The sequence below is a fragment of the Haliaeetus albicilla genome, chromosome 4 (genome assembly GCF_947461875.1).
Source record: "Haliaeetus albicilla chromosome 4, bHalAlb1.1, whole genome shotgun sequence".
Taxonomy (NCBI): domain Eukaryota; kingdom Metazoa; phylum Chordata; class Aves; order Accipitriformes; family Accipitridae; genus Haliaeetus; species Haliaeetus albicilla.
In genome coordinates this window covers 30,243,331-30,256,480 of record NC_091486.1, presented here as the reverse complement: position 1 = coordinate 30,256,480, position 13,150 = coordinate 30,243,331, and the positions used below count along the sequence as shown (strand labels likewise).

The 13,150-nt window shown below is 44.3% G+C and overlaps 1 protein-coding gene across 1 annotated transcript; it reads right to left on the bottom strand.

Moving 5' to 3' along the window:
• Nucleotides 1–1,650: 1,650 nt before the first annotated feature.
• FAM237A (family with sequence similarity 237 member A) lies at nt 1,651–6,075 on the bottom strand. The gene is made up of 2 exons (XM_009930887.2): nt 5,667–6,075; nt 1,651–2,202 (listed from the first exon to the last, which is right to left on the bottom strand). The coding sequence occupies exons 1-2, from the start codon at nt 6,073–6,075 to the stop codon at nt 2,063–2,065; spliced, it is 549 nt and encodes a 182-aa protein (XP_009929189.1). The 3' UTR covers nt 1,651–2,062.
• Between the last annotated feature and the right edge of the window lie 7,075 nt (nt 6,076–13,150).

Sequence of the window (13,150 nt, the reverse complement as noted above, 5' to 3'; positions counted from 1 at the left end):
AGGTAGGAGTTCCTTTAGGAACTTTATCACTTACAGGTTTACATGTAATTAATTGCATCCCCTTTTTTATTTCAACACAATTAGTAATATAGATTGTCTCCTTTACATCAACAATATCCAAATGTTCTCCATAGTGTGACCTATGCTAGAGATTAATTTGTTTTCTCAGTCTTTCCTGCCCATTTCCTCAAAGGCCAAATGATGCTACAGCCTCTTAAGAGGCTTGCTGAAGCAGAGAGGCACTGCAAATTTGTTTGAGCTAAACATCAGTTTGGCCCATAGTGGTATTTCACCATTTCTGTTGCTGTCTGAAGGGAGGAAGCAAGCTGCCAGCAGACCTTTCCTAGGGGATGCTGTTGTTACAGGTGGGACATACCTGAAGTGGAAGCACTAGCTCTTCCCAAAGACCCCTGTGGAAAAGCATCTAAGATAAACAGTACCTGCTCAGATAATCTGTCTGGTTTTATGTTTTCTAGAGCTTGAAAGCATAAGGGAACAGGTAACATCTGGTCTACCACAATACCAATCCTAGTTGGCTGGGGCATCCAGCTCTTAACATGTTCTTTGTCAGTTGCTGGTCTTAATAGCTGTAGGGACTGTGGGTGAAGACTGTCTCTTGTATTAATACAAAGTTGTGCACAATGGGGCTTTTAGATATATTAATGTAATTTAGATAATTAACAACAATAGTACAGTAGTGAGCAGATCTGTTGTAACAATGCTCTTGCCTCCCTCCCACACCGTAGCAGGGCACTCATGCAGACTGTGGCTGCAGGCAGAGGCAGCGGCCAGGGTGGGGGGGGTGCTGAGTATGCTAAGCTGTGTGTTCCTGTGCTCATCCTGCTTTAGTGTTCCTTCCTTTCTTGAACATTTAAATTGTTTGTTGAATGCTTAACTTTAAGAACAAATTCAGTGCCATTGGAGCTGATAGCTCTCTTACAATTTTTTATCTGCTTCCATAACGTCAGGATTTCACCCAATGGGACTATGTTTAAGCTTTATTTTGTTCAGGCCCAGTAACCATTTTAAGATTTCATTTACACATTTTGCTGCTTGAACCTATTTTTGCAAGTTGATGAACACCCAGCAAATGAGTTTTAATTTGGGCATTTAAAAAAAAAAAGGAACCAAATATTGCTACATGCTCAAGGAAAGAAACTTTGAATGAGCAACTAAATGTAGTTTCCCTGGAAAGCTGAATTTTTTAGTTGCATTCAGTCAGCCAGGCAATGAAAATATTTCATTTCACCAAAGCATCAAATGTTACCTGCCCAAAGTTACATTTCATTAGTTTAATATCAAATTGCCTATTAGAGTTATGAATAATGGTCAGAGGAAACTGATTTGTCTACAAAGAACTTGCAAACTGAAAAAGAAGCAAATTCAAGTTATCTATGAGAAGTATTTTGATTAAATACTTTAAGTGACAATATGTAACATTTTAAGTGGTGCTTTTAATAACTAAAAATTTAGGGAAAATACTGTAAAAATATAATGTGAAAGCAAACAGAGGAGCTGGTAAAACCTGTTAACCCTTTTACTTTTGCTGGAAAACTGAAAACATTTTTGAAGGTATTTTTAACATAAAAATATGTACTACTTTTCTTTAGTGTGACGATATCTTTCAGCAGTGGTTGTTTTGCACAAGTGTACAGCTGTGCATACAATAAAACATCACCATCTTGACCCTAATCCTGTCTTGCAGCCAGCGGAGGTTTTTGGCAGCTTCCTGCTCTGCTTGTCTGTGTCTTATTACAGGATCAGTTATTTCCTGTTTTGGCACCCAGAACACAATACATTGAATAGGTCACATGCCTTACAAAAAGCCTGACATACACACAGATTAAAGTAGGCAACTGCTTATAAATCATGCAGTTTATTAAGGAGATTGAATTCATAGGTAATTAAAAAAACCCACAAGCTCAAGTTAATCAGAGATACAGTGCTCATAGTTATAGGCCTTCTTTCGCCATGTAAATTGACATCAATGAGGATTAAAATGCAAAAATTAAAGAGAAGTAGTTAAAAAATATCTACAAATCAAGATCTTCGACTAAATGTGTCATTTCCTCTTTTTCCCTAGCTCTCCAATGAGTCTTCCAAGTAATGTAGATTTACTCTTATGCATGTGGATACTTATTAAATCTTCAAATGAGTCTTTCTTCTTCAGAACTGATGACCTCTGAATATGAGAAAATATCCCTGAAAAGTGACAGGAAAATGCATATAAGTAATCAATTTCCAAACAGCAAAGAGCAGCTGAATACTTAGTTTCCCACATCCATGTTCCTTTTGTCTTTAGCTGCTGCTGGTCCCCATTTTATCAGCATTACCCCCAAACCTCTTGTTTTGGCAGTAGCCTATCCCTCCATTTGCAAGTTGCCTTTCAGTGACAAGTTACTTTTCCCCCAGCATGGACCTTTTCCTTCAGTCTTCCTATAAAATTCTTCCACTTGTAATTAGCAAAGTCAAAACACTCGAGTCTGCTCACAGTCTTACTGACTCACTGTCTTCTCATCAACCTCCCTGCACAGGGGATGAGATCGCTCACCCTGTTTAGTAGCGCATTTGTTATTTCGTTGAGGAACTATGGGGCATTTTCTTTGCAATGACCTCCAAAAGCCAGCAGATTGGCCTTATTTCATTTAAACACATTTATCTTCTGAAAAAGTAACTGGTTAACACAGTATCTGTTCATTTACCAGACCTCAAATTCATAACACAGCAGCCTTTGCCCCACTACCTTCCCTGACACCCTGCAGCCCAGCAGATTTGGGACAGGAAGTTGTGTCTGTCTTGGGCCAGGTGCAAGGGCTGATCCAAGCCCAATTACCTGCACCTGTGAGGGAGGTATGCACAGCTGTGGCCACGCTGAGTGGCGAGGTAGCAGGGGGGCTGCTGGGTGCGGAGAAAAGAGGTAGAGAGGGTTTTGTGTTTGTGTTCTTCAAAGGTTTATACTGGGGATGTGCTATGTGGCTTCTTGAGGAGGGTCTTCTTGTACAGCTGCTCTTCAAGAACGTTTGCTGTGAGTACAAAAGTTGTGTTTTCCTTGTCGTTCTGAAGTCTTATTTTGGCTCATTAAGAGTTGTTACAACTATAACATATCTAGCTCCAGCATTATATTGGAAATGTTTTTATGAAACCTGCCTTTTTGTAGTGTTTGGATTTTGTTAGGGGAAAGGGATGAGTTACTAAAGATACCTTGGCCAGGTAACTGTAAAAGACTGTCCATACTTGTTGCAGTTTAAAGCTGACTAACACTTCTCTGCAGGATATCTAGGGAGGTTGAAATGCTTCTCGGTTAAGTGGGATGTTAGCTGGATGGAGGCAGTTTGTCAGATAACTCATATATGGCTGTCCTGATTTTGTTGGGTTTTTCATGGATTGAGTAGAGTTTGAAGAGTATCTTCAGACTTTTTAGTAACCTCAATCAGGAGCCTGGCAGGACTAGAGTGGTTCAGCAAACAGTGCTTGCACCCATAAGTCTGGACCTGGGCTACTTCCACCACCGTCTTGATGGATGCTCAGACTTGTTTCCCAGGAGGGCAAAGTATGAGGAACTGTGGAAGTGCTTCTTAGATGTGACGAAGCAGTTCTGTTTAGTACTACTGAGATGCTTTTACTAAGGACTTCACTAGTCTTTTTGGCTTGGAGGGCTTTTCTGTTTTCTTCTTGGAAGTTGAGTTCCTGATGATCAATTTTCACAATGACCTCAGGGGATTTGTCCTTTAGTTCTGAAATCTGACACTAGAATATTAACACCATAACATCAGCATTTCTGTGCTAAGTCCAGATCTCTGCCGCCTTGCTTTTCTAATTCAATGATAAGTTTAAGAAACTACAGTGAATGTGGCTTACAGATTGCTCCTGATTTATGATCCTGTTTGCAATTAAAAAAAACCACAACCAAATTGGAATTGTGAATATTTAAGAGGAATAAGATTTAAAACTTTGGTATGGAGCAATAAAGACGTTATCAACTGTTGGAAAAGTAACAGTATAAAGCAAAAAAATCTTGCTTTATCGTTTGACTTCTAGAACAAGCCTACTGAAAGTTATTCATACCCACCCATGTAGACGTAAAGTACATAAGGTCATTCAAATGCCGTTAGTGCTGCTCTTTGGGCTAGGAAAACAGGCTTGTACATCTCTTTACGCATAAGAAGTGGTAATTCTATTCCTCATCGCTTGTTAGGATGTGATTCCTATCTGCAATTATTAACAATTGATTTCTGCTTTCACTGACGAAACAAGGCAGTAGGGTCAAGGGTTACAAAGATTAAAATGGCTGGCTTTGTTAAGAGATTGGGATACTTGGATAAGAGGTTAGATAGCTCCTCCAAAAAAATAAAATTTAGGCTGTCGCTGCTATAAGCTGCCTGCTACTGACCGATGTTTATCAATTGTACAGAGAAACCAGATAACTGATTACAATTCACAAAACAGAGGTAAAAATAGAGAAGGGGAGGAATCCTTGTTTGTCTTAAAGTGTGAATACTTAGTAGTGCTTAAAATCTCTCTGTATAGGAGTAAATAAAGGTCAGTATTAATCATAAAACCCATAATTTGATTCTGCCAAATACATCAGACTGTTACTCTTAATCTTGACTGGAACAAAAGCTCTTTGTTTGGGAAAATCACAGTGTGATATAGACATGAAGAGCCAGATGTAAACAAAAGGCTAAGGGGGAATTTAGTGATATTCAAAAATGCAATTCTGAAAACAAAAATTCATCTGGTGCTTTAGCCTAGTGGGCAACTCAGTTTTTGATAGTACTGCCTCATGTGTCTGAAGCTGCATTCTGTTTGCACCCAAAAGTGCATCAGTCTGGTCAGGACTGAGCAACTTGTCTTTTGAGATGTCTAATGCCACTTGGGAACCAGAAGGGGGTTCTGTGCTGCCTGCCATCAGTGTAGCTCAACACAGTAAAGATCTTCTCAGAGTTATGTGATAGTTCAGATTCTTTGCAGAGCAGGATAGGACCCACTCCTTGCTTTTAAAATGCAGATAGCTGTTGTTTGGCTCAGAGTTTAGAAACTGGCCGTGTGTGTGAGGAGCTCTTCAGTCTGAGGGGATTGATTCAAGCACAACTCCTATCTCCTAGCTTAATGGCTAGGATACTCTCTGTAGGTAATGGGGGCAAGGACATCTCAATCCTTCCTATCTCAAACCCTGTCTTTCGATACACAAAACATTTTAAGGTTTGTGGGCAAGATCTGAACTGTCCGGTGGTGTAGTGTCCCTGGGGTGGAAGAATCCTGAGTTCAAGTCTCTTTTTTAGAGACGCTCTAATGGGTAACTGCCCAGAGAGGTTCTTCATTATTCCATGGACATTTTCCCCAAACATCTTGATGAATAAGACACTGATACAGGAAATGGAGATAAGGGTCTGAATCCATTCAATTGGAAAGGCAGTTCTGCTGTCTCCCTGTGGGCCTGATGCACTATGCTGTTGGTGATGGCAGCAGCACTTCTACCCCTCCATCAAATTATAGCACCTGCCAATTCTACACAGCTCTGTACTGGATTGGGAGGAGTGGGGGGCAGTTGTGCAGCACCGTCCTCTGTTTTTGTACTATTATCACATCACACAATAAGCCTGTATCTCTTTTCTTTCCTACTAGACTCTAGTTATTGCCCATGGACATATTAAAGGAGTAGTAACCTTGGTTTCTCCCCGTGAACTGAGACTGTAGAGTAGCGATCTTCTGTTCAGCTTCTGCTAGCTGCCTTCTCCCTAGGCCATGGGTTCTGGAGAGCACGCAGTCCACATAGATATCCCAGAAGAGCTGAGCCAGGTCCCAGAACAGAGCCCCATGTTTCAAGTTCTCTGATGATTTCAGGAAGATCATGAAGTCCCAAAAGCCACTGACGGAGTCAGAAATGCGAGGCTTCCTCATCTCCAGTAAGACAGCCGAGGAGGATTCCCAACACTGGGGGTCGGCTCGCCCAAGAGCTAGTGGATCAATTTGGCTATAGCAGAGGAAAGGTGTCATGCAAAATGTTCCCATGATTAGCAGAGTGCAGGTGAGCCTCATGTTGCAGTGGACTATTCTTCTGCTCCCAAGGTCCATTGTGTCACTGAAATGTAACAAAACCAAAAGAAGCTGAAAAACTTCCAAGGCTTTGCTCCTGAGTACCTTACCTGATATAGAAGGCACTTCAAATGTTGATAGTTTTTTCTCTGCTCTTTAAAGACCTATGTATCCTTTTTCACATGTATGAATATAAATACCAGTGGAGTTGTATTAACTCTGTGCAGCAGAATTGTGTGTTAAAAATTTGTTCATCATCCTCAAATCCATGTGATGAACTTTCTTATCTGGAAATTCTTCATCTTGAAAGTTTTTGGCCTTTCTTGATTTACAGATCCCTAACCTTTTTCAGTAAAAATCCATTCCTCCTTACAGAGAATTTAAGCCTTTAGGCAGTCTTGCTTTCCTCAAAATTTTATGAGCCCTTTAAAATAGTCTGCAGACTCACAGGCATCTGTGGACAGCAGGTGGAAAAGTGTTTGTTGAAAGTGTGTTCTAATGAATTAATGGTAGGTTGCAAAATTATCCATTAAACAGGAGTGTTTTACCTGCTTTAGCATTCTGGATTTTAATGCAGAGCAGCTCTGAAAAGAGGGTATAGCAAAGCCACAGCACAGCAGCTGTATTGTACAGCATGTATACATGCAGATAGAATCATAGAATAGTTTGGGTTAGAAGGGACCTTTAAAGGTCATCTAGTCCAACCCCCCTGCAGTAAGCAGGCTCATCTTCAGCTAGATCAGGGTGCTCAGAGCCCCGTCCAACCTGACCCTGGATGTTTCCAGGGATGGGGCATCTACTGCCTCTCTGGGCAACCTATTCCAGTGTCTCACCACCCTCATTGTAAAAAATTTCTTCCTTGTATCTAGCCCAAATCTACCCTCTTTTAGTTTAAAACCATTACCCCGGTCTTATCGCAACAGGCCCTGCTAAAAAGTCTGTCCCCATCTTATAAATCCCCTTTAAATGTTGAAAGGCCACAACAAGGTCTTCCTGGAGCCTTCCCTTCTCCAGGTTGAACAACTCCAACTGTCTCAGCCTTTCCTCATAGGAGAGGTGTTCATCCCTCTGATGATCTTTGTGGCCCTCCTCTGGACCAACTCCAACAGGTCCATGTCTCTCCTGTACTGAGATAGATAGATAGATATAAAAAGTACAGACGCTTATTGCAGATCGCTGTAACAATTGTCTGTTACCTTAAAATTGTGAAACTTGATTAAGTAGCAGCTATAGTGGGAGAAATCCCGAGAATGATAACCTTTTGAGGACAGAAAGGCCCAGCTGTCTCCATCAGATTTAATTTCTAGTATGTTCTTCTATTGTGCATGTTCTAACATGCTTCTAGTATTTCTAATATTACACTTCTGATACACAGGTTTGGGTGTTGGTTTTGGTGTAGCTCATGGCATATGGAGAACCTCTCATTTGTGGAAACTGGCAACATGTGAGATCAGCTTTTAGGACAAACAATTCTGTTTAATGTGTGTCCTGATCTGTTGAGTATTCATGCTTTTATGTTTTGGGTTTGATTGTTGGAGGATTTTGGCTGGGGAGAAGTTACCTCTCTTCATGAGCTTAACGATCAACTGGCTTTTTGTGTAGAAAGCCTCTTCCATGAGTGATCATCAAGAGTACAAGCAAAGTTTCTCTGCTATGTAAAGAAAAATGTCAAAGGCAGGATAAGTGTGTGCAGATGGATTGTGTGTGAAAGGTAGCCCAGCCACAGCAAGTGTGCAAGGCTAGGAAAGGGCAGGCTGCTTTGTGGAACATATTTCATTGGAGAGCTAAAGGACTCTTCAGAGATCTCAGTCCTGGCAGTGATATTCTTACCTAGCCCCCTATCTGGCTACCTGGTCAGGTTCTGGGAACATTTTTGAGGTATTCACACTTCACTCTCCAACTGCTTACAGTCACTTTTTAATCTGAGTTGGGATCTCATGAGGAGAATTGGCTTGACAGCCTTGGATCTGAACCTTGCATTTAATGAGTAGAAGAGGTACAGCACACTCTTCCCACACTGCTCTGCCTAGTGGGATGTCACTTACGACAGTGATGGTAGTAATGGGGTTGTCCTCATACTGCTCCCAAGATCTCCAGAAGCATCATTCTTCTGTACCCTACTGCACAAGGTAGGTTTTGATTGCTTTCTCAGAAGCAAAACCAAAGGCATCCTGTGAGTCACTACTCCATTCTTACTTGTTTGTGCATCAGAGCCTTTCCACTGGGCAGCAGACACCTGTGCATATATGCTATGCAATATGCATGTATCTATCTGTTTACTGAGGCTTTTTCAAGGGACATAATTAACTTTGTTTATCAAGCTTCTAGTTTTCAGAACAACTTGGCAGTCTCAGATATTACCATGGGGAGGAAAAAAAACCACCACCACCACCAGATAGTTCAAACAAAGGAGTAATATTAAAATTGGATTCTAAGGATGGTTCTGTCACTTGGACAGGCGCTATCTGGTTTGCACTGGTTAACAACTGAACTGGTTGCTTTGCTTTCTCTGCTCCTCCCCACCCCCAGCCCCTTTGGAAACTTTCTAAGTTACAAAACTGGGTAAAAGACAAGGACAAGGGTTCTGGACTTGTCAGAGGTGTGAGCAAAGGGACTGCCCTGGGCAGGGAGCTGTCAGGGCATGAACATGAGGGTGGGTGCCATTTAAGGCGTGGTGTGAATGGCATTGGTCAGGGCCAGTAGCCAGGACCACTAGTCCTTATGGTCTGGTCAAACTCTGGCAGCATTTTGCTGTTATTCTGCAAGGTTCAGGATTTTTTTTTTTTTTTTTTAAGATGTCTGAGAGCTGAGGGGATGCTCAGGAAATGTTAGTTTTCATTAATCCCTTACCTGTGCTTGTGGTGAATGCTTTCAAGCAATTCCCCTCCTCGCCCTCCAATCTTTAGGTCTTTCTGTCCCTAAATTGAAGTTCATGTGTGTGTGCTATTCACACCTTCTGGCTCTGACTACTTTTTTTTTTTTTTCTTTTCCCCTCCCTCCTCTTCCTCGCAGTTTAACACCTCCTCCCCCCCCCCCCCCCCATTCCACCCCCCGTCATGAATAGTGCCTTACAGTAATAATAATCAAAAAGTTAATTAGCTCGTTCGTTATCACCATTTTACTCAGCCGGAGCTATCGGTTATGACTAGTCCCTCCATCCTAGACCTTAACGATGCCGAGGCCGGTCCCACGGAGCAGGGGAGCGAGGGTGCCCGCCTCGGCGGCGAGCGGTGTTTGCGAAGCGCCGGCCGAGCGGAGCCGCCGGGGCAGCTCCGCGCCTTCCGCCCGCCCTCACCCCGGGGAGCCGGGCGCCGCCGCCGCCGCTCTGCCGCGGGCGCCCGCCCGACCCCGCTCCCGTCCCGTCCGCTCCGCTCCGGCGGCCCCGGCCCCGCCGCCGCCCGCAGCCCTTACCTCGGCGCTCCGGCGTGCAGGGCGGGCTGGGCCGGGCCGGGCAGGGCAGGGCTCTCCGCGCCCGCCGCCGCCGCCGCGCTCCTTAAGAAGCCGGAGCGGGCAGCCCCGCTTAGTTTTTACGTCAGGGCTCGGGGAGAAGCCCCCACCCCCGGGGCCCCGGCCGGCGCTCCCGGGCAGCCGGCGCTCCCGCCTTCCCTTTGCCGAGCTGCCCCTGCTGCGAGCGCGCTCCGCTCCTCTGCCCCGCCGGTCCCCCTCTCCCTGCGGACCCCCGGCCCTCCCGGGGGCCAGGCTGGCAGCGGCGTTGCCCCCCAGCCGAGGGGAAGCTGTGCGCTGGGGGGGCGGAAGAGTAACGACCCGGGCACTTGGCAAAGCTGCAGCCCTCCCCTTGCCCACTCTCCTAGCAGTGCTGCATCGGGGGGCCCAAGGGCAGAAAGCGAGCCCAGCCCCCCAACCTTGGAGCTCAAGTTGTCCGCACCTGGCTCAGCCCCCAGGCATCTTGCTTGCTGTGCTTGGCTGCTGGAGGTCCTTCCGCCCCGGAGCAGGAGTCTGTGTGGCACAGCTAGAGCTCTTTGCTGGCTCAGGCTCAGCCCATACAGCAGCAGGTCCAGCTTTCCTGGGAATTGAGGCAGAGACCCAGAGAAGAGCAGAGTCCCACAAGGAAGCCAGTAAAGGCAGTAGCTGCAGCAGTGGGGCCGAGCCGCTCATTGCAGCTCGGCTCACACGACTTTAGATAAAGGAGAGCTACCTTGGCGGGCTGCGCACCCTGCAAAAGGAGGGCGCCCTAGCTATATTTTCCCTCGGGGGGGGGGATAATATGGTTTGTTATTGTTGCATTTTCTCTCGGTGAAGTTCTCAGCTGCAGCCCCTCTCCACTACCGCCTCCTTGGAACAGCTGCAAAACCTCTGTACACATTAGGGAAATAGGCCAAGCTAGTAGGGAAGTGGAGGGAAGCCATTGGTGAAAGGGCCGTCTCCTGGTACATGCCGTGCAGAGAGGAAAGCCTGAGCTCAACTCTGCAAGTGACAACTCTGCCCAAGTTCACTGTGTCTGCTGTAGCCACCCCCTCGCATGCATAGAATGTGCAACTTGAAGAGCTGGTGTTCCAGAAATAAGCTACTAACTGGTGTCGGGCATAACTTTTTTAACACTAGCTATTTGAAGCCATAGGGAGGGTAAGACCATTCTTTTTTCATAACTCTCTGTAGTCTATAGGCCAAATCATGTAGCACTCTGCGGACTGTCTGAAGCCAGCCATAACAACTGGGCAGTAGCCCATTTTATTTCAAGATTTTCACTGGCAGGTCCCTTCTGTCTTTGAACTTTGAACCATGATCCTTTCTCCATGAAGAAACTGTGCTTCAGTAGCACCAGGCTTATCTTTGTTGAAGTCAGTGGGGCCACATAGGTTTATGCTAGCTGGAAAGTTGGCTTGAAACACTGATTTTTCTGTTAGTCATCTATATCCCTATAATTTACGTCTTTCTGTGCATCCAGTCCATATAAATGGAGAAGCATGTTCCTTTCCTAACCCGTGATCTTATGATGCATCTGTGATGATAAACACTTGTTCTTTTCTCCTGATTTATTTCCTCTTCTCAATGAGTAATCCATGTGAAAGTGTATTTTGTGTAAGTAATGTTACTTTTTAACAAAAGTGAAAGGAATTTTTGGGGGGTGAGAGAACATCTGGCTAGAGCCAACACAGATAACTATATTGTAGGACTTTGGCAAATTTGCCAATGTTCCATTTATTTCTCAAGAAGTGTGGGGTTGGGAGTGGGGGACTAGTGAGTACCAACTGCTGAAACAGCCTTCAGGAGGAACTGAAGAGTGCAATGCCTCACAAGGAGCCCTTGCAACATGGCAGGGGGAAGCTTCTCGTTACATGTTGGATCTCCAACGTTTCTTCTCCATGCTATCAAATACAGGCTGTTCCAGTAGACTGCCTTGTCCCTGGTTCTAGGGCTAAAATGATCCTTAAGCTTTTTTTTTTTCTTTCTTAAGTCTGTTCTGTAGGAGCTGATTCTGGGCCCGTGTGCTATCTGGAGCCCCCTTGGCAAGTGAGTAACCAGTGTGCTTCTCCTAGCCTCCGTGTTTGGGCATTGAACTGAGTTAGGGAGAGCAGGAAAGTGTGCCTGTAAGAGATGGGTGTTGTGATATAACCTAAAGGTAGCTCCTGGGTAGAAAAGGCTCTGAGGCTGCTTGTGTTTATGGTTGGCCTGGGTGCAGGAGAGCGGACCACAGCAGGACTAAGTTGCTGTAGGAGTGTGTTTTTGCTCATGTTGCTGGGTCTGTGGTGCATTGCTCTAAGGACTCTGCCCCACACTGTTAAGGGTAGAGCAAAAGGCTGCAGCTGGAAAGGAAAAGGCAAAAGGTTTCTTGTGAGTTGATACTTTTCTGCCAACCTGGAACCTTTCTGGATTCATTGTTAAGAAGTGAGTTTATTTAATTGAGCTCCCTTCTGGGGAGCACTTTATCTGGTTTTGGATCAAGAACGACATTGGTTTCTTTCCACTCGGAATCCTTCTGGTAGACCCAAGGGTGCTGAACCGGGGGCTCTCAGAGAAATGAGAGTCACTGCTCAAGGGAAATACTGCTACAGAGCTACTCGGCGCCACAAATACTTCCTGAGCCTACTACACTCTGTTCCCTCTGAACCAGAGCACTCATATTCTATTTCTGGGAAAGAGGTTTTTGATAATTGGATTCATCACCTCAACCTCCTAGTGGAGAAGAAACATAGAAGGATTGGCCATCTCATTCGGTTCTACGTACTCTCCCTCAGTAAAGCTTTCTGTGCCCTTTTTAGGCTATCGATAATCTTTGTTTCATTGCACTGCATGATGTATTCCCCTGACAGCCAATGTTCACGTCTTCAGTGGGTGTCCATATCTTATGAATGAATTTAATTCTGATGGGCTGTAGGTCATATCCAGAGTCATTTGCCAAAGGATATTTTTATCAAGAAAAGTTGATTCTTTAACTCGTAGATCAGAGAGAGACTTCAGATCATATAATGCTACAGAAATGGCTTTATTTCTACCAGAAAAATATCAAAATAAAATATAAGCAAATGTTAAAAAGGTCAGGCTATAGGAGTAGGGAATGGGAAGAGAGAAAAGTAGGAGGCCATCTCACTGGTATTTGTATTTTGAATAGAGTAAAGGCATAAACAACTATGTGCAGGGTTGCTTCCTTTCTGCATTTGCTCCCTGCAAACCCTCTGATGTGATTTAACATTAGCAGTTAATAGGCAATGGCTTATGGTTGCTTGAGCTAAGTAAACATTTACAAGTTAAAAAAAAAATTAAATTCGGCGCTGAGACTGACAGCAATGTGTGATGGTACATACAGCTTGCCTGTTGCTTCTGTAAGCAGCCACACCTGGACCCAGTATTAAGCTTTGTAAAATGATCTGCATGATGAAAGACACCTGTTTAAGCCTTAATCCAAAAAATGCTTTAAAGACATGCTCTTAGCTGAAAATTTGTATTTTGCTGAATTGGGTTCCAAATTATCCCAGCTTTGTGTGAAACCTGGCTAAGTGACAGCAAAGGCAAAATTTGTGGTTCTCAGAGGATGGAAACCCCAAAGGTCTGTTATTTTTAAATTCATGGTACATGGCAGAGACCTGATTTTTCTTCAAAATCCACAAAGGCAAAGTGGCGAATCTAAGTCCCATTTATACCTTTTCAAATTCTC